The sequence below is a fragment of the Phaethon lepturus genome, unplaced genomic scaffold (genome assembly GCF_000687285.1).
Source record: "Phaethon lepturus isolate BGI_N335 unplaced genomic scaffold, ASM68728v1 scaffold1476, whole genome shotgun sequence".
Taxonomy (NCBI): domain Eukaryota; kingdom Metazoa; phylum Chordata; class Aves; order Phaethontiformes; family Phaethontidae; genus Phaethon; species Phaethon lepturus.
In genome coordinates this window covers 148,866-169,741 of record NW_010545404.1, presented here as the reverse complement: position 1 = coordinate 169,741, position 20,876 = coordinate 148,866, and the positions used below count along the sequence as shown (strand labels likewise).

The following is a 20,876-nucleotide window of genomic DNA, read 5'->3' as shown; positions in this document are numbered from 1 at the left end:
GCAATGCCTTTCAAAAACCACATTTGCTTTAGTATCTCTCAAATAACTGTGTTACATTGCAGAACCAAAGTTAATTCTTCCATTTTGTTGTCTTTGTAGCAGAGAGAGGCTTAAAAAATAAAATAAAACATATCAGCTGAGACTTTTTTTTTTCCTGTGGAGTGACAGTTTTCATGCGTTATGCCCAAGGCTTGATTTTTTTCGAGCACCTTAGTAACGACGTATATGAAAGGTAGTCTTGGAATGGAATGAACTGAAATGTTTGAGGTGGGTTCTTTTTACACTAGGCCTGTTTCTAGGTATATTTCCAGTTAGTTCAAGAAGTGCTGAATTCTAGACCATGAATACTGTGAAGGCAAAATTGGGAATATCTAACCTGAACTTGTGATGCACATAAAGTGAAATTTATTAGCTATGTAAGGCTATAGGTAAATATTCTGAGCAGGTTGATTGCATAAGCAAGAAGGGAGCTCCCTAAAAAGTTATTTAAAAGTTTTATATGTCTCTCCTATGTTTAGTTCCTGGGGCAGGGTCTACAACATTTTAAGATGCCTTGATAGAGGACCAGAACATAATTACTTGAGCTCTTATCATATTCCTTTTTCTTTAGAGAATGTTTCAGGCTGTTTGTGACCTATGTAAAAATGCCAATGAATAGTATTTGCCCCTTCCACCATGCCTTGCCATCCTTACCCGGCAGTGAAATCTGCGTATTGGTATGCAGACCATTCATTGCCACCTTTTATAGTTCCTTCCTTTTTTTTGTCCTGGTTTTTCTTTTTTTTCTGGTTTTTCTTTTTTGCTCTCCCTTTGCTCTCCCTCTCTTTTTTTTTGTTTAGGAATTCTCCCATATAAAATGATAATCAAAGATACGCAAGATACTGTTCTGCAGCTTTTTCTTTGCAGCTACAAGCTGTGTGGCAGACTCAGGAAAATTTATGTGTCAGAACTTCAGGAAAACTTTTCTGTGTCAAAAATTTCTTTGCTTTTTGGGTGAAGAAAAAGTTCTGAATGGATTGAATAACAACATGTGGATTTATCATGGAATAGTTTTATGTCACATGATAGAAAAAGACTCTGAAGGAACATCTGGATAGGATACAGAAAAGCAAAAAAATCATGACTAATTTCATATAGCTTAAAGAAATATAAGCATATTGTTGGGTTAGGTTTGTATTTTTTGGCCAATAGTTATGCTAGTTTACTGAAAACTCTTACGTGTACATGTGTAGAGGTAACTGGGGTAATCGATAGAATTAGCCACCAACAAACACAATTTATATTAGCCAGGGGCAGGGATTCCCATTCATTAAATCTGTGGAGGGCATGCCTTTATCTATTTCCATGGATGCAGCCTGGAGCATGAAACATGTCATGGATTAGATAAATTGGGCTTGACATGCCCGTGTTTCTTGAAAATAGGACAAAAATTTGTTTTGTTCTTTGTGTCTTGTATGCAAAAGCAGTGGTGCTTTCCCCCCACCTACAGAGAATGACAGAAGATAATTTTCTTTGCTTGAAAAGCTTTTTTTAATTATAAACATGTTTTACGTAGAGATATAAAAGATGGACCTGCCAGCATTTTCACAAGTATCAAGAGAAGGACAGTCAACCTACTAACTGCCATGTATTCCAGCTGTCAAAGCATTTGCCTAAATCAGCTCCATCAGGTGTAGGCTTGCCAAAGTTGAAGTTTCCACAGCTCTTCTTTATAAATAGACATTTTGTTAGAACTCTCCACTGAAAAAGGATGTGTTCGCTTTCCCAGAAAGACACTAGCCCTGTGGTCAAGGGATATTTTGGACTTGAGGAAACCCAAGCTAAATTCCTTTGTGAAGTGAATACACATTTATACAAATCTAAATGACTCCAAAAAGAGATTATTGTGCAATTATCCCCAGTTAGTCAACAGCCCAACTGTTGGGACATTTCCCTGGTGCTTTGGGGACTTACAAAGCAGGCTTCAATATTGGCCTTTGAGTAAAATACAGACCTTAATTTCTTTCAAGTTTTGAAACTTTTGTAAGGATTTGCTTCCATAATAATAGGTGTGAGAGTGTAGTTTATATACAGATCTGCAGAGAAGACAAATTGTGACAGAACTTTGCAACAGAGAAAAAAAATCAAATTTGATGGTATTTTGTCTCCCTTTCCTAATCACGAGCAACAGTATCTTGATGCAAAGCATCAACCAAAATGCTGTGGAAGAAGAATTATGATTAGTTATCTGTAACTTTGTGATTGTAGGCGCATGTGCAACACCTGTCATGGTTTAATCCCAACCGGCAACCAAGCACCACACAGCCACTCGCTCACTCCTCCCAGTGGGATGAGGGAGAGAATCAGAAGAGTTGAAAGTGAGAAAACTCATGGGTTGAGATAAAGACAGTTTAATGGGTAAAACAAAGGCCATGCACGCAAACAAAGCAAAACAAGTAATTCATTCACTACTTCCCATCAGCAGGCAGGTGTTCAGACATCTCCAGGAAATCAGGGCTCTATCATGTTTAATGGTTCTTTGGGAAGGCAAAATGCCATAACTCCGAATGTCCTGGCATTCATTCTTCTTCCCCCATCTAAAGATGCTGAGTATGACGTCATTGGTCAGTTGGGATCAGCTGTCCCAGCCTACTTGCTGGTGGAGTGGGCCGAGAAGCAGAAAAGCTGTAAGCCCTGCTCAGCAATAACAAAAACATCCCTGTATTATCAAAACTGTTTTCAGCGCAAATCCAAAATGTAGCCCCACATCAGCTGTGACGAAGAAAATTATCTCTATCCCAGCCAAAACCAGCACAACACCAAAGCCTGATTCAAAGGCGATAGGATTCTTATTTCTTACTGGCATACGTGGTTTCAAACTGGAATCCTGTGACAGAGAACAAAGAGACAGCTTTATAAAAGTGAATTCAGGATAGTTCGATTTGTCATATTTTTGTCTTCTGCAGCAGTGTCATGGCTAGGATCTGTTAGCGAGAATGAAGGTAAGCCTGCTTGTGCAGTGGAGCATTTAGATGTTCAAAGTTAGTCAAACTCCGTTATTTCAAGCCCTAGTGCCCAGTGAATTTGTACCTTTTTTTTTTTTTTTTTTTTTGGTGGCAGCTCAAAATGTTATTCAAGTGTGAATTTTCATGGAATTTCACTTAGAAACAGAATTTGATGGCTCTGAGCTCATGCTTGAGTCTGCCGCCATAGACACCAGGAGGAGCACATCATGCCATAAAACATTTGCAGGACCACCTTTCATTGTCATCTTTAACAGCCTTCCCTGCTGTGGTACGTAGGGGGTTGGATTCAACTCCGACTCCACAGCATTAATATATGTGGGCCAATGCTCTTACAGAACACTATATAAAATATGTTCGTATGATCTTAGTCACAAATAGGGAAACCAATGTTTTCTTCACTAGTCCTAATAAAATTTTCTATATATATCTTTATTTGTTATATAGCATCATAGTGTTTATTGTGGCTTACACTTTTCGAATATAGAGACCCACTGGTTTATGGGGTAGCTATTTTCTTGGTTGTAACTGTGCCTATGGAAGCACAATCCCACAGTTTTTGGAAGGAAGTAAAAACATTTATTCATTAGGATGTATGGTGGTTTAAAACCTAGAAGCTGTTTTCCAGAATATCATATGGCACATATTTATGTCTGTTTAAAAAGAACTGAAAAAAAAAAAAAAAAAAAAAAGAATTTGAATTGTACTAGAGCAGTGTGCAATAGTTTTTGGCAATGTAGTTAGTGTTTTCTAGATACAATATAGTTACACAATATAGTTATTATGTTCTAAGTTTGTTATAACATGTCCTATTTAAACTTTATTAAAACTGTGTCTAGATATAGAATTTCTATAAAACATCTGTCTAATTGATTCTGGCCAAGGTTCAGATTTCTCCCATTGATTTCCAACATCGGATTCTTTTATTTTGATTCTTGTTCTGCTTGCTGCCTTCTTACTTCCCCTTAGCTTCCCTTTCTTTCCTCTCCATTTTTTCCCCTCTCAAATTTGATACACACTGCTTGCCCCTAACATTATCTTAAAGGGTTTATGCTTTATCAGCACCTGGTCTCCTTTCATGGTTGACCCCTTGCTGAACTCAAAACTCCATACTGCAGCCCAGAGCCTGCTAATCATTTGCGTTCCCAGTCTTTGCCAGACAAATGAAGAATGGCCGATGTGTTGATCAGTACAGCAAAGTAAAGGTTCTAAGAAGGTCAGTGACAATCTACAATTTCTGGTGAATTAAATGACTTATCTCTTCATTCTGGAAGGCTGCTATCTTGTTGTGCATGCTTTTGTCTTATGCGCATGCCGAACTTCCTGTGTTGCCATCACTGTAACTGAACTTCAGGTTTGGGCCATGGAGCAACAAAGCAACATCTGATTTCCCAACTCCATAAGACAGTGTGATGTAAGCTGACTTTGACTGTTTAATGCTGAGGGGAATTACTCTAAGCAAATCTTCAGGTATTCTAGAGGTACTTAACAGGAGATAGGAAGATTTTTCTCTCCCCAGAGTGCAGTTGGCCTTTTTTTTTTCTTTTTTTTAATTGCCTGCTGATAAAAATCCAGAGATTAGTCATTGCTTGACACAGTGCATGTGTGCTTTGAGGTGGCATAAAATTCTATTCTAGTAAGGCTCAAATTTAATAGATTACTAAAGATTTTATCCTTCTCTCTCCCTATCTCTGTGGGAACAGCAGACTGATGTGTCTTTTCTTTGACTTGCTTCTCAATACAAAGCATGGGTTTCCTGCTAGAATCATAGAATCATTTAGGTTGGAAAAGACCTTTAAGATCATCAGTCCAACCCTTAACCTAGCACTGCCAAGTCCACCACTAAATCCTGTCCCTAAGCACTACATCTACACAACTTTTAAAGACTCCCAAGGGATGGTGACTCAACCACTTTCCTGGGCAGCCTGTTTCAACAAGGTTTCTTGACAAACTTTTCAGTGAAAAAATTTTTCCCAATATCCAATCTAAACCTCCCCTGGTGCAACCTGTGACCATTTCCTCTTGTCCTGTCTCTTGTTACTTGGGAGAAGAGACTGACACCCACCTTGCTACAACCCCCTTTCAGGTAGTTGTAGAGAGCAATAAGGTCTGCCCTCAGACTTCTTTTCTGCAGGCTAAACAACCCCTCAGCCGCTCCTCATAAGACTTGTGCTCTAGACCCTTTACCAGCTTCATTGCTCTTCTTTGAACATGCTCGATCATCTTAACACCTATCTTGTATTGAGGGGCCCAAAACTGGACACCGTGTTCAAGGTGCAGCCTCATCAGCGCCAAGCAGAGAGAGACAATCACTTCCCTACTCCTGCTGGCCACGCTATTTCTGATATGGGCCAGGACGCTGTTGGCCTTCTTGGCCACGTGGGCACACTGCCAGCTCATGTTCAGCCGGCTGTCAACCAGCACCCCCTGGTCCTTTTCTGCCAGGCAGCTCTCCAGCCACTCCTCCCCAAGCCTGTAGCATTGCATGGGGTTGTTGTGGCCCAACATGGCAGAACATGACACTTAGCCTTGTTGAACCTCACACAATTGGCATCAGCCCATCGATCCAGCCTGTCCAGAACCCTCTGTAGAGCCTTCCTACCCTTGAGCAGATCAACACTCCCACCCAACTTGGTATTGTCTGCAGACTTACTGAGGGTGCACTCAATCCCCTCATGCATATCGTTGATAAAGATATTAAACAGAGCTGGCCCCAATACTGAGCCCTGGGGAACACCACTTGTGACCATCCAGCCAGTTTTTTTACCCAGCAAAGAGTATGCCCACCCAAGCCATAAGCAGCCCGTTTCTCCAGGAGAATGCTGTGGGAGATGGTGTCAAAGGCTTTACTAAAGTCCAGGTAGACAACATCCACAGCCTTTCCCTCATCTACTAGGATAACTTCAACTTTTCATCAGCTTCTTTTTCCAGAAATTCTTGGTCACAGATAGAGCCTCCAAAGTTAATCTACCTGTTATTCAGTAAAACAGCAGAGGAGAAGCAAGTGGTGTTCTGGAAACATGCAATAATTGTTGGTGTTAAGTTCCATTTACTCTTGCTCTATGCAATTAAATATGTGTAAAAACTATTTCCAGTGAATTATTAATAAAACTCTGTGAAGTTGAGCTTTCTCACTGCTAAACAGAAGAGGCATTGCTGCACAGCACTATCCTCGTAGAGTTTGCCAGTGGAGTGTGTCCATTTCATGACATTAGTTATATATTTGTCTCAGTTGTATGCTTGCTTCATTTAAAGTAAAGATATCAGAAGTTAATCGTTATTTCTTTCCCAAGCATGCTTTTGAAAAATGACACTTTTAAAATTGCTTATATATTCATCATAAAAATGAAAAAAATATTTGAAAATCTGTTTGCAATACAGTATTCTTCTGATTAATAACCCTTGGAAATCTGTACTCATTATACCATAAACATGACCTTTATAAAAACATCAGAAAAGTACAACTGCAGAATATGCCAAGTCAAAGATTCTTTTACAATGTCAAAAAGTGTAAAGCTTTAAAATTAATGGGATTTTGTAATACTTGTCTGATGCTTCTATTTTTGCTTTATTTTATTTCTTTATTTAGAGGGGGTGGTGGTGGTGAGTCTTTGCGGTTAGGCTCTACTGGGAGACTGTGATTCCAGGGGAGCACGCTTTGGGATAACTCTTAATACCCTTCAGCAGCTTCCTCCCCGTCGTTCAATACTTAGATCCATTTAGTTTGTAACAACATTTCTGCTGGGCCTGTAGCTGGTTATATCTGGTAAGGTCTAGTAGTTCTCCAGTGGAGGCTACTAACCACATACTCTGACCTGGTGGTTAAGAGACATCTACGATGCACTAGTCAATATTGGTGCAGTCAGCCTAGCACTGTCAGAAAATTTCTTTATCTGCTGAAAGCTGTAGAGAAACACTGTACATGCAGTTTGGGGGAAATGCACATTTGTAACACTGTGCCCCTCCTCTAACTTCATTAGCAGTGCTCCTCTGAAAACACCCATGCTTCCCACACACCTCAAGATGCTCCTTCAGTTGAGTCTGAATGTGACTCTTTCCACTGCAGGCTGGAAGTCGTACTGTGAGTAGCTGCTTTGTGTGAGAATGGCTAGCCAAGATGAAGACCTTATGGTCATGAGAAGAAAAGGGAAGGCTGTTTTTCCTTTGATATCCAGACAAACTTTTCTGGCATGGCATTACTTCTTGGTAGTAGGAATGTCTATATATATTTCTAGCTCACTCTAGGCAAGGCAGTCTTTTCACTTCCTTGAATTCACTTTCCTAGTAAAGAAAATAGAAAGTTGTATAAAACATGAGCAGCAGGGGGTAGAACTGCAAAATAGAGCTGGGAATACATAGTTTGCCAAAAGTAAAGAGAATTGTTAGTGCAGATGTGGACTCATTGGTCCATTCATCTTCTTTCCAGCATTTATGGCTGGTAAGGAAGAACAGGTTTTGACATTGCCTTTGCTATCGTGAGATCACTCAAGCCTGAGTGAAAGTGTGTTCAGTTCACTACTAGACTAAAACCAGGGAAGGATGTTGCAGTGCTCAGAGCACTAAATTTAGGGTACTAGGGCTCGAGTCCTTGACCTGCCACAGATTCCTGCGTGAGCTGTGAGCAGGTGACTTATGCTGTGTGTCCTAGGTTCCTAGCTGAAAAATGTGTATGATCTCTTGCCATGTCTACAACATCCTGAGAATTGATACCAGAATTGCATGGATAAAAATAAAGCCGCTGTGTATTTAACATTTGATTTTGTTTGGTAAGGAAAATGGAAATGAAAAGCTCCTCCATTCTCGAGAGGGAGGAGAGCTGTGGTTTATGGGCATTTTGCTTGTTTATCTTCTCCATAGCCACGATGCTGGCAGTCTTGGACTTTCTGATTCGCTGGCAGTTGGCATGGCTGATACTTGGTATGGGCAGCTGATAATAAGCAAGGTGGCCAAGTTAGACATTTTCTTGTTGTCTCCTTCTACTAGAAAGGGCCAGAACTTTATAGAAAGTGGAACATTCATTTTGGATCACTTAATTTTCAGTGATCCAACAGCTTCCAATAGGGAAAAAAAAAAATCATCCAAATTTGTGTGACCAACTGGAATAAAACCTCAAAGGATTCCAAAGAGCTCAATTAGGTAGGTCATGTTGCTAAAATAAAAAGCTTAGTTGCTGCCCTTGTGCAATTTATAATCCATAGAAGATGTTGCCTGTAGCGAGTTAGTAGAATTCATTGCTAGACCATGTTAAGTACTGAAGTTCAGATCACGTTTTTTCAGGAGACTTTATTTAATATAGTAAAAAAAAAATTTTGATTTGGTGAATTGTTTCCTGAGGGCCATAGCATTTCTAGATATATGGGGAAAGGGGTGATTTTTTGTGAGGTTCATGAAGGCTCTGACATTACCGTCCTTGTGGCCTGAGGTGGGTAAGGTCTGCACAATGCAGACTTTGATCCTGTTTAGACAGACTGCATTTTATCGTCTGTAACCTGGGCCCACCTGTCTGTAATGCAGATGGGTAATGGCAGAGGAACAAGAGGGAGGACGGTAGCAAAAAAGGAACAGGAACCTGAGCTTGTTTACCAAAAGTAAAGATAATAATGATAAGAGATAATGGATGTCAGAGTATTCATGCAAACTTGCCTCTGCGTTTTCCCAGTCCAGCTTTATAATAGTAGTTTCACAGGTTATTCTGCACAACAAAAAGAGAAATCTACTCCTTTAGGTGTACAGAGGGGTGCATTTTTCAATCAAAATTCTTGTATCAATATATATGATTTTATGTTTTTCAAACATAATGATGTTTTTCAACAGTATGATGCGTAGCTCAGGCTACTAAATCTAATAATAATAATAATAGTTCTTTTTCTAAACTAGCTCACTTTGCAGGAATCACAGAATAAATATTGTTGCTAGACAAAATAATACTTTGAATAGCAGCAAGTGACCAGAGCTGAATCAAATTTTCCAGGTGAATAGTGTATGTGCTGAAAAATGCACTCTATAAATAAACAGTGGATACTGATTTGAGCCAAACTGGAAGAGTTTTACTTTCTTTTAAAAAGGAAGGGAGGAAAAGAGAGAAAAATATTAGAAAATATTTGAAAATGTCTTTGTAATGAGTAGTTTTGAATTGTTTGGTTTTGGATGTTTGAATTTTGCCAATATTTAAATAAATAAAATGGTGAAGTATCCAAGTGCAAATTACAGAATTTCATTTTGGGTGCAAGAAATGTTTCAGCTGACACAATTATCTTCCCCCCTCCTCTCCCCCTCCTTTATTTTTTTGGTTTGGCCAGTGAGCTGAAAAATCAATTACTCGCAGATCTCCACAGCTGAGACAATGTTGCATTCATCCTCTTCAAAGTGACTGGCCACTGTTAACATTACTAACAGCAAAACCTATGAAAGGAGAGCTTGTATTGCCACACAGCGTACTCGATCCTCAAGTTGTCTCAGGAGAGTCAGCGGGTGTGAGGCTGGTGTGGTTAGAGCCCCATTTTGAGGGATCTTCTTTTCTAGTGGTTGTCAAATATTTAGTTCAGTTGGGTTTCTTCTTTTTTTTTTTCCCCCCCTCCCCTTGAAACTAAGAGGGATTGTGTGAAGCAATATTGTGTTTAAATGTAGATATCCTACTTTTTAAATATATTTTTTTAAACCAACTCAGACTCCAGGATGGAAGGGAAATTGAACATTAGTTTAGGGTGTCTCTGATGAATTGAAAATAGCTGTACACACAGCCAGGAGGAAAGTATTGCAAAGTGATGAAGGAATGAAAATAGAATTCTGCAGAGATTTGCTTTTTCACTTGGTGTTTATGGTGGTAATAGTTAGTGATGGAAGAACTGCAAAAGATTTAGATTAATGGGGTATTAGTTTAGAGTTTCTGCCCAGTTTACATACCTCCAAGTTCCAAATGCATTGCAAAAAATTATCTACATTATTTGTGTCTGTAAAATTTGGGCTGGATATTTCCTTAGGAGAGGCTATTTGATAATAGTTCTGGTGATTCCTTTTCTGGAAACTAAACCTGCAGTTGAGTTTAAAGGACTGGGAATGAGAGTGTGCATGAGGAAAGGCTATGCAGAGAAAGATGTAACATATCTTTCTCTATAGCCAAGTCCCAGAATATAGCAATAAACACTTGCCAAACTGTTGAGCTGTATGTTAGAGGACCTGAGGGACAGGGATCTTGACCTCCTCCAGAAACTTTAAGAAAACTTGTTATTTATTATTTTGTATATAAAAAAATCCTATCATATCTGTTTAAGGCTATTTTCTTTTGTTTCCTTCATGCATATTCAGTGTTTGTGCTTCTCTGAATCCAGATTTTAGGGGAAGTAGTTACAGCTGTTTATTTTCTTTACATAGCACTGATCCTAGGGATTTTTCAAGTGAACTGGGCACAATCATTTGCATGCGCGACTTTCTTATCAGAAAATGCTATTTCATTGAAAGTCAAAATTTCCCCCAGAAGGTGTTAATTTTTTTGTAAAGAATTATGTAAAAAATGTCTTTAAGATAAGGTCAAAATTAAGCATTTTAAGAGAAATCTGGTTTGGGTTTTTTTTTTGGAATTATTTCTCATTTTAAAATTTATTTTCAATTCCATAGTGAGACATAGTCTTTCAAGTCAAAACTGGGGGAAAAGAATCAGTATTTATTGACATTGCAACTCAAAACAAATAAAATGTGACAATTCCTTATGGAATGCACAATTTGAGGCTGAACCTGCAGGAATCATCTCTTCATCTGCATGCTTCTGTTGTCTTCCCTTGGTTCCAGGTACAGGCAAGAAAGATGGTGTAGTGGTGAAGTTCATATCACAAGTGGTTTCTGAAGGACAACCACTTGAGTAGGCTATGCCACAAACAGCATGAACCTCATGTTGCACATGTGGCTTTGTACCACGTAGGCTGTCTGTGCTCAGAAAGCATAATGCTGTATTGGCTGCTAGACTGCACTTAAAAGTATTGCAAAACAGATTACCTAGTGGTAGGGCAAAATGTCTAGTCCCAACTGAAGATGCAAAAGTGCTTCCATGTGTAAAAATGCACAGTTTGACACTGGGGAAGTTCTCAAAAACTGTCTCAATGAGATATAGGAAGGGGCACAGGTTTGTGGCAAGCTTTTCTTCAAACTTGATTGCTCATGCTTGTCTTGGATGTATTGCCAGTGCCTCTGGCCAGCAAATTATCTTGCCTGTGTTTTAAATTGCCTGAAAATTGAAGAAACAAATGATTACTTCAGTCTTGGTTAAAATGCTGAGTTAATTAAGCTTCCAAGTTGTATTATTCCTGTGCTTCCTACAAAGAAAATTAAGGTTAAAATATTGACATTAAGTTCCCAAATGTCTGGAACATTCAACTCCAGTCTAGGATCTGAATGGGCTGGAAAGACTTTTCCCCTTTAGAAAGACATTAGATTATAACATCACTAACTTATAACACTGAAATTAGTAAATATGCTCGCATCCTCCTATTTTAAGAAATTGAAGCACACTACTCATAAAATGCAACTTTAGACCTGTACTGCCCTACGTTTTGGGGGGACTGTTATGTCTTTTAGGTCAAGCCATTTATGCACCTAGTTTTTGGCAGGGGTGTCTATGTGAACTTCAGGTAGTAATACGGAGCATCAAGCAAAGGCTGCGGACAAAGCCTATCAGTGGTATGGTATATTATCCTAGCTTTATCGGTCAAAGCGGAACTCCAAACCTTCCTGGTAGGAAGTCTGTAAAAAAAGATGACATTGAGCCTTCTTTGTGTGGTCATCAGCAGTGCTGCATCTACACAGGGAAAGCTGTGGAGATCTTTCTGTAGAAGCTTATCATACAGAACACCAAAACAGTCACAGAATCATAGAATCTTTGGGTTGAAGGGGAACCTTTAAGGTCATCTAGTCCAACCTCCCTGCAACGAGCAGGGACATCTCCAACTAGATCAGGTTGCTCAGAGCCCCGTCCAACCTGACCTTGAATATTTCCAGGGATGGGACGTCTACTACCTCTCTGGGCAACCTGTGCCAGTGTTTCACCACCTTCACTGTGAAAAATTTCTTCCTTAGATCTAGTCTAAGTCTGCCCTCTTTTAGTTCAAAACCATTCCCCCTTGTCCTACCACTACAGGCCCTGCTAAAAAGTCTGTCCCCATCTTTCTTAGAAGCTCCCTTTAAGTACTGAAAGGTTGCAGTAGGTCTGCCTGGAGCTTTCTCTTCTCCAGGCTGGACAACCCCAACTCTCTCAGCCTTTCTTCATAAGGAGAGGTGTTCCATCCCTCTGATCATTTTTGTAGCCCCTCTCTGGACCCTCTCCAACAGGTGGGTGTCTTTCCTGTGCTGAGAACCTTAGAGTTGGAGACAGTATTCCAGGTGGGGTCTCACCAGAGCAGAGGGGCAGAATCACCTCTCTTGACGTGCTGGCCGTGCTTCTTTTGATGCAGCCCCGGATATGGTTGGCCTTCTGGACTACAAGCACACATTGCCGGCTCATGTCCAACTTTTCATCCATCAGTACTCCCAAGTCCTTCTTGGCAGGGCTGCTCTCAATCTCTTCATCCCCTAGCCTGTATTGATACAGGGGGTTGCTCTGACCCAGGTGCAGGACCCTGCACTTGGCCTTGTTGAACTTCATGAGGTTCACACGGGCCCATTCCTCAAGCTTGTCCAGGTCAGTCTGGATGGCATCTTGTCCCTCAGTCATCAGCAATCTTTATGGTTCCCCACCTTGATCCAGTGTTCATTAACATTGGGTAACTAAAAAGCACCTATGCCTTGCTATAGTAATTTTCTAAGTGTGCTCTCTTCACACATAGCACCACTTATTTACAGACTAAATTCTTCTTTATGAGTTTGAATGCACCTCTCTTTCTTTCCTTTCAGTTTTGTTTTCTTTGTTTTCATGTTTTCCTTCTGTCATAATTTCTGTCCTTAATATTGCCTTCTTTACAATAAGGATTTCTGTACACATGCTCTTCAAGAACTCTTCCCAGTGGGCTTCTACCCATCTTCATCCCTTTGCTAATGGATTAGATGGGAAATAGTTAACAGTGACATTCCCATATGTTGTCCAAAGGTTTTTCAGTTAAGCTGAGTCACAAAAATAGTTGCCATTGCTTCAGGTTTTCTGTTGCTGAATCTAGCGTACAACTCTGGACATTTAACATGGAAAGAGAAGCTAATTTTTGCAACCATAAATATCAGCGAATTTCTTTCAAGCAGAAGCTCAAATTTCATGATACCTATCACATGCTCCAACTTTAAAGGACATGTCTGACACTATTGCAAAAACAGAGAGCAGCTGTGCTCCTGAACATACTCATTTTCTGTGCCACTGTAGCCAGGACTGTGGTAGATCTTAAACTCTGTTCCAGAGGCTCAGAGTCCCAGCCAAGGTCCTGCAGAGCTGGCTGAATTTTTCCTTTTAAAGTGTGTTCCCGTCCCCAGATGACTTTGTGCAGCACTGTCTGGCAGCGGCAGGTGGGTAAGTGCCTCCTCGTGCCACAGGGAAGGACCTGTTGCTCTAGGTAATCCGAACCTGCAAGGCTCTCCTCCGTAGCACCGAGGTAATACACTTGGAGACCTGGGTCCCCGAGCATAGGTGATATTTCTCAATCCAGTTTGCATTTGCATCTGAGAGTTGTAGGATGTTTAATCAGCTTCAAATTCTTTGCTATTGCCAGGAAAACGCTCACCTTGGCATTTCTGTGTGATTCTGTACAATCTCAGGTGTAACCTGGATGCTTCTTGTTAAGGTTTTTATTAGTAGGAGTGACTTCTTCCCTTCATAATCTCTAAAAGCTTCAAGTGAGAAAAAAATATGTATTTCCAGCATCTAAAAAAATATCTTTATGGGTCTTTCCTATTCAGAGGCATTAAGATTGGCCTGCTCAACACTACCTTATTGTCATTCTGACCTGTTAAATTTATTTTTACACCATTTTTGTAATAATTCAGTGGGAATGTAGCCATTGCCAAACCAAAGGCAATCATCAAATCCTTGATGATTCTATGCTGGTGAGCTAAGGAAAGCAGAGCTGCTGGCTCTCTGCTTTTCTATTCCCCATATCCTTAGCTGCTGCATTCAAAGTGATTTGGTACACTCATTGAGGTAAATGTAGAAATTACTCCAAAAATGGCAGTTACTCGAGGGCAAAAACTAGCATGAGACTGGAGTGAACCCTACTTCAATACCTTTAGTTTACTAGTGGGTAATGTTTTCCTTTCAATGATTCTTAGAGAAATGCTTCACAGAGGAGCTGAAAATTGGCAACAAATACTGTCTTTGAAAATTTGTCTCCAGCTGATTTTATACCTAGAAGCAGAACTGTGGATGATCTGCTGCAACTGGTTAATTAAATCCTGTGCGGTTAGATGTATTAAATTGCAAACCTTTTTAGCAGATTTGCTGGCCAAATATGGAGAGATTCCGTATATCATTCTGACTACTTTATATTTTGGGTCTTAAAGAATGTATGCAGCTTGTTTAATGAAGTGTCTGTATGTGCGAGCGGAAAAAAAGAAACAGATTTTGGATCTCTCCCTCTGCTGGTCTGTCTGCCTGTGTCTCTGTTCAATGAGTGGGGTAAAATGCCCCTTACGTTGGGGTTTTTTTTTTAATGTTTCTTGGACTCTTACCAGCAGGTTTTTACAGTCTGTTGCCTGCCTCTCAGATTAGAAGAACACTAGCATATTTTAACAGTTCCCTAGGATCCAAATAGTCTTTAATTAACGGAGGATTGATGTTTTGGAGTGCAACCAAAACATGGGAGACGTTGGAAGCAAAGAGACTTGGATCCTTCCAGCTTTTAGCTGGCTGTGGCAAGGGGCAAACAAATAAGTAAAACAGGGTCTGCTGCGAACGGGTAGTGACTTATTGGTATGCAAAGGGATTTCTTTATTTGCATTATGTTCCCACAGAGCTGGTGGTTGGTAGTGTTAGCTGGGAGGAGCTTTCTGCTGTACGGGGTCTGAATCGGCTCCACTCCTTGCAAGAGCAGAAAGTGTTCGTCTGTACCCATAAACAGAATTTCGCTGGCTGCTGAAATTGTTCTCAGTTTAGATTTCTATTGATCAACCGTTGAGGCAGCAAGGTATGTTGTGTTTGCAAGGTTTAGTTTGACTCAGAAACTGTAAGGTCCATGAGTGAGCATTTAATTAAAAAATCAAATGACATGACTTTTGCTGAGCCAAACAGCTAGTTGTTGTTCTTTTGCTTCTGGAGCAGTTTGCCTTTGGAAGGTTGAGCAATAGGATTGGGATAAATACTGAAATCATAGCAGAATGAGACTAGCTGAAGTTCTAAAGGGAAGTCAGATACATGCTGAACTATTGTTCCAGATAATCCAGGGAGAGAAATGGTTTATTAGCTAATTTTAAATAATGATAGATTGATATCTAACGCAATTACTGGCAAAGAATTATAACCAACAGTCACTGAGTCAGCTGTGCTCTTTTTCATTAATGCAGTAATTTGTGGACAAATAAAAATGCATTTGTTTAATCCAATATTGGCTTTTTATTGTTGCTTTTTTGTGTTGGCTTTTTTCCTCCCCCTGGTCACAGTACTTGCTGAATGCCTTCTGTCTCCTTCTACACCTAGGTGGTACATGCCAGAGCCCTGCTCTTCCAGCCCTAGTGCGTCCTCCTGCTCCACCTTTGCAGCCATCGCTGGATATTAAACCATTTCTTCCGTTTCCTCTGGACACTGCTGCAGCAGTCAATCTCTTCCCCAACTTCAATGCAGTAAGTACACTCCTAACGGTTCCTGCCCACTTCGGTGAGCCACAGTTTCCATGGAAGACTCAAGAGGGCACAAAGTAGAATTTTATGTACTCAATTAAACCTGGAATATCCTCTCCCTTACCGAGGGCCAAATAGCTCTTTCAGGCACACTGGTAGGCCATAAATTAAAACCTAGCTGAGGGTTAGCCATCAGTAATACAGAAGGAAAAAATTATATGATCCCAAGTGGCATGCAATGAAGTTGCAGGCTGCATTCAGTCCCAGGGCTTGTGAGTTTCCCACTCTCATTTGAGATGCGCAGAGTTTCACTAACCTACAGTTTGCTGCAAGTGTGAAACTCTCTGAGTGAGGGCATTCTATGTCCCCTCTCTAACAGGCTTCCTGAGAAATGTAGACATTGGAGGGGCTACAAAAGATAAGGCTGTCAGGCAATTAAAGTAAGAGTGAGAACAGCATTAGCTGGCATATGAGCCATTCATTGGCAAACAAGCCAGTGGATTTTTTTTCAGGTTGGAATATTTTATTTCTCATGCCTTAGGTTAAAAAGAGGTTAGATTTCTCTTTAACAATTTGTTTACTTAGTCATACCATCTATGACTATAGAGAACTTACTCCCTCTTAGGTATTTTCATTATTTTACTGACATATGTCAGGAATGTTTCGCTTTTCCTGTTTCTGGCTGAGATATTTAATGCTTTAAAAGAAAAAAAAAAAGTCTCAATTGGTTTACTGTTAATTCTGACTTTATAGAATTGTGCTCCTTTTCAATTTGAATGTACTCTGGGAAGTTCTTTTCCTTATTTGCATATACTAGATATAGAAAAAAAAAAATTAAGAATGTGTGTGCTCCCCTACTTTGAGAGACATGGAAAAGGGTGGAAACTGCCATGCCAAAACAATTCTAATTAACATGCAAAAATCTTAATCACAATAATTAATTGTAAGAAAAGAACATGCCCATTCTAGAAGGACTTTCTAGTAATCAAAAGAAAATTTCCATAATTAAATTTTTATTTACCTTTTATGGATGTTCATTTTGCTTTAGAGTAATTAAAATGAACTAATTTTCAAAAACATTTATTTATGCAGTCTTAAATTCAAGCAATTCACAGCATTAATAAAGATCAGAGAAGCTATGAGCTGCAAGCCTTAAAATGCTCGGAAACAATATGTCAAAGAATTATTATTACAAAAAACTTTTCATTACAAAGAAACTTTTTCAAATTCTGAAATATATATAGCTATGCGGCAAAGTTTTAACAAGTGCTGGTTTTAACCAAGTTACTGATAACTCATAAGGAAATGGATAAACCATTAGACTTGTTCAGTATGCTTTAGGTTTTTTCTTATCATTTTGCTTTGTGATCGCTGTTTGTATTCAATGCAATAGGACAGATGAATTTTTAGAAATTGTCTCTTAGAATTTCTATTCTTTCATGATTTTCCATAGTTCAGAGTCTTCATATTGTTTTGCTAATTGTTTAACTCTGCATAATCCAAATGTCACTTTAATTATGAATTTTAATAAATAATTGTTAAACTTATGTTGTTCCATTAATTTGCAGTTTCTTTTCTTCTTACAAAGATTGATTTTATACTATAATTATCTTGGGGGAGAAGGAGGAAGGATGTGCTCGTATTAATTTGGAAACAAGAAAGTAAAAATAGACTCCTTTCAAAACCCTGTTATTCTTGAACATCATCTTAGTGTATATCGTTTGGTATAAACACTGTACTTTGACTTTACAGACTCCTCGTCTCCTCAGTTTTTCAGTAAACTGAGCCTAGGTTTCAAGAGTTAGACTAACAGCCCTTTTTAACAGCACTCGAGTTCGTTCCTGTGTGACGTACTGCTTCCTGTGACGTGTGGCCATCTGCCACGTCCACCTTTGCTGCATATGTCAGTCCCAAGAGTGAGGATGCTGCCATCAGAACTGCTGTCACCTGCCTTGCTGCTTATAGTCTCTGCCTTGCGGTGTGGCCTTTGCCTTTTCATCATGTGTGCTGACATATGCAACATCAACCTCGGTGCTCGCATTTTCATTCTGAACAGTACATTATTGAACGCTGCTGTGTTTAGCTCATATGCCAGACCTGGTTAATGGCATCTTCCAAACATGTAGGCTAACTGAGAAGTTCTGTATATTTCCAGAAATTTTTTCCAAGCTGAAAAATCTTTTGGGGACACATCAGCTGCTGCTGAGCACTATGAGTGTAAGGAGAAGGTAACCCACATGTCATATTAGATTTAAACAGAATGTCTGGCAAAGGCTTTAAGTATGTGAATGTGAGACAGAAAACAAGTGATTAACCAAAAAATGATCTTCATAAATATGCATGCTCATGAACAATTGTACCTGTTGATAATGCTTTATATTCATTGACTTCGTTGACAATCCTACACAGTGTCAGCACAGTGTCATTTATGTTCTGTGGCTAAACCAAGGTCAAGCAGGTGGTCAGTAAAAGACTCAGAACTCTCAACACTGAACTGGACGTTTTCTCTCATGTTGTCGATAAATTAGCTTTACCCTGGATTGAGACGTCAAGTTTATCATAGACTGTGTCTTAGGAAATAGATTTCTAAAGAACTCTTGACCCTCGCACAATTCACCAGAAATTAGTGAGCTTGGCAGCATGTCTGGGATACTCCCCAAAAGGATAGAAGTAGTCCAAAATTTTGGCCACTTATTGGCCACTTTTCAACTGTCTTCACTTGAGAAGAGCATGATCAAGGAGAAACTTGAGTAAAAATTCAGTTATAATTTCAGAGAAAAGAAGTGGTCTCTGATTATGGCAATCCAAACTCAGCTTGAGAGTTTGGTTGTGATAGGCGTAGGCATCTGAGCCAATCAGCCTAAGATTCTTTGCAAAAGAGAATGGAAAAAATGAGCAATTTCTCCATTTTTTTAAGTGGAGAAAAGTAGTTAAAGGTGGGTTGCAATGCAAGCACCCTGTATGTCTACTTTGGCATGAGGTGAAGTGAACCCTGAAGTTCCCATTCATCTCAGCTGACAATAATGAGGAACTGGCTCAGCTGCATCTACATTTGTTTAGATGAATCCCACATTATAGGACAGGTCATAAGCTGTTCATAACTGATATATTAAATTCCACTCAGATGGCAGAAGTGCTGACATTGTATTGTATGTTTACAGAGGAATGCTCCTATTTATCAAGCAGTTAGGCTTCTAATTTTATCTAAAGATAATCTTGAGGGAATTTGAGGATTCAGATGAACTGGATAGAAATATTAGAAGAGGTGAGAGCAAATGTAATTTACTGGTGGAGAATCTCAGGTACATACACAAGAACTAACAAAACCAAAGTATCTTAAGTATCACAAATAATAACAGTAAGGTGTTGATTTTATAACATTTTTTCACTGTATTTCAGTTTATTACAAACATAAGATTACTGTCTTTGTTACTGATGATTTTGTTCTAAAGCTAGCTCAGTTTTTGCTGGTTGCCTCTGAGGAAAAGAGTCAGCCCTGATTTCTATGAAGGCCAAAGGTTTCACTGGAGCAGAGAATAGAAGAGATAACATGGGGTGTGCAAACCTTTATCAGTAATATCGCTGGGCACTGAGGAGAGGGAAAAGTAAAACGTGAGTAATCTGAGAAATGCAAGGAAGATAACATGAACCTTTGAACCATTCAGTTTCAGGGGGAACTTTTTCTATTTATGCAAGAAAGCATAAAGAAAACATACCAATTAACAATCTGGTTAGCTGAACATTTGTAGGTACTAAGATCTTAATTGTGGAGCAAATGGGTACCCTCAAGTCATATGTAAAAAGAATCACAGGTTCATTGCAAGTTTATCTGATGGAAAAAGATGAATCAAATGTATGGGATTTAAATGGCTAAATTTTATGAATGAAAAACTACAGTATAAAAAATGTCTATGTAGCTTTTTAAAATATGATTTGAAGATTGTCAGAGGAATAGAAAAATAATTGAAATGTCTATTCTGAAAAATGTTTGAAGTCATTTAGCAAACATTTGGTATACTTCCGTGTTTTCATCTGCAGAGTGCGAAGCTTTAAGTCTGTGTGCTTTTAAGAACTGGTTCTTAGAGACACAAAGCTTCAGCTGTTGTATTGAATATGCGCTGGTCCATGGATGCATGTGAAAGTGCATATGTGGTGTTCCTGTTCATGAGCCAATGGTTGGTTGCAAAGAGGTTTCACAAAGCATCAAAGTCTAGAAGTTAATTAACTTGTAGGAAAATATTTATATGAAACCCTGGACTAAGAAGAAATGCTTCATTTTGCTAGACATCAGTGTCAGCCCTAAGTTACCCTCCCACAGAAAAAAACTCAGTAGTCTCTCAAAGCACAGATGCATCAGAAAACAGGTTTTGCTTATTTCTGAAACTCTCAGAATTATATATTTCAGTCTCTTGAGAGACAGAATTTAAAGTTTACAAATTTAGGACATTTGCCATTACTAGATGGAAAATCAGACAATGCATTGCACTCCTTGTTTGTTCTTTGGAGGATATGCTAACTGTTTTCCTGACAATTTTTTAAAAAATATTATATCACACTTCGTAGACTGTCGTATGAGCATAATCTGTAGAGGAGAGGACCACAATGTAGATCTGAGTAAATGCTTGTAAGCGGAATTGGGGATGTTGCTTGAAAAGCTCCATCCTAACTACAGACTAAAGACTGATCTCCCCTTGTTGCCAGTGGAAATTTTCCCAAAGACGCATCCTTTGGAAAGAAACATAATTACAGTTTTGACTAGAAACTTATGACTTGGAAAAGCAGTGACAATGCCAGAACTGTGCTAAACATGGATGGAAAATGGACTGTTACTCTACAGACATCTCGTTCTCATGATCCATCTTTAGTAATCCTTGTTCAGTCCCCTGATTTTTCCTCTTTGTTTGTTCTATGGCAACAGTCCCAGGTGCAACATTTACGGCTCCATGTTTCACCTTCCCCTGGTAGACATTTACCCTATGGGAAAGGAGGAGGAGGTAACAGCAGCCATTGCCCATAGATTAGGCCATGTGCGCATGCAATCCAGGAGGCCAGCCATATCCGCACCCGGGGGGCCCAGCCATATCCTGGGCTGCATCAAAAGAAGCGTGGCCAGCAGGTCAAGAGAGGTGATTCTGC

General features: G+C 39.4%; 1 protein-coding gene across 1 annotated transcript in view; it reads left to right on the top strand.

The window, feature by feature from the left end:
- The first annotated feature begins 2,975 nt into the window (after positions 1-2,975).
- Positions 2,976-20,876, top strand: part of ZNF385D (zinc finger protein 385D) — a 149,408-nt gene continuing 131,507 nt past the window's right edge. Inside the window, exons 1-2 of the mRNA XM_010288934.1 lie at positions 2,976-2,981; positions 15,564-15,743. Coding sequence (XP_010287236.1) covers positions 2,976-2,981; positions 15,564-15,743 — 186 coding nt within the window. The remainder of the gene's footprint in view (positions 2,982-15,563; positions 15,744-20,876) is intronic.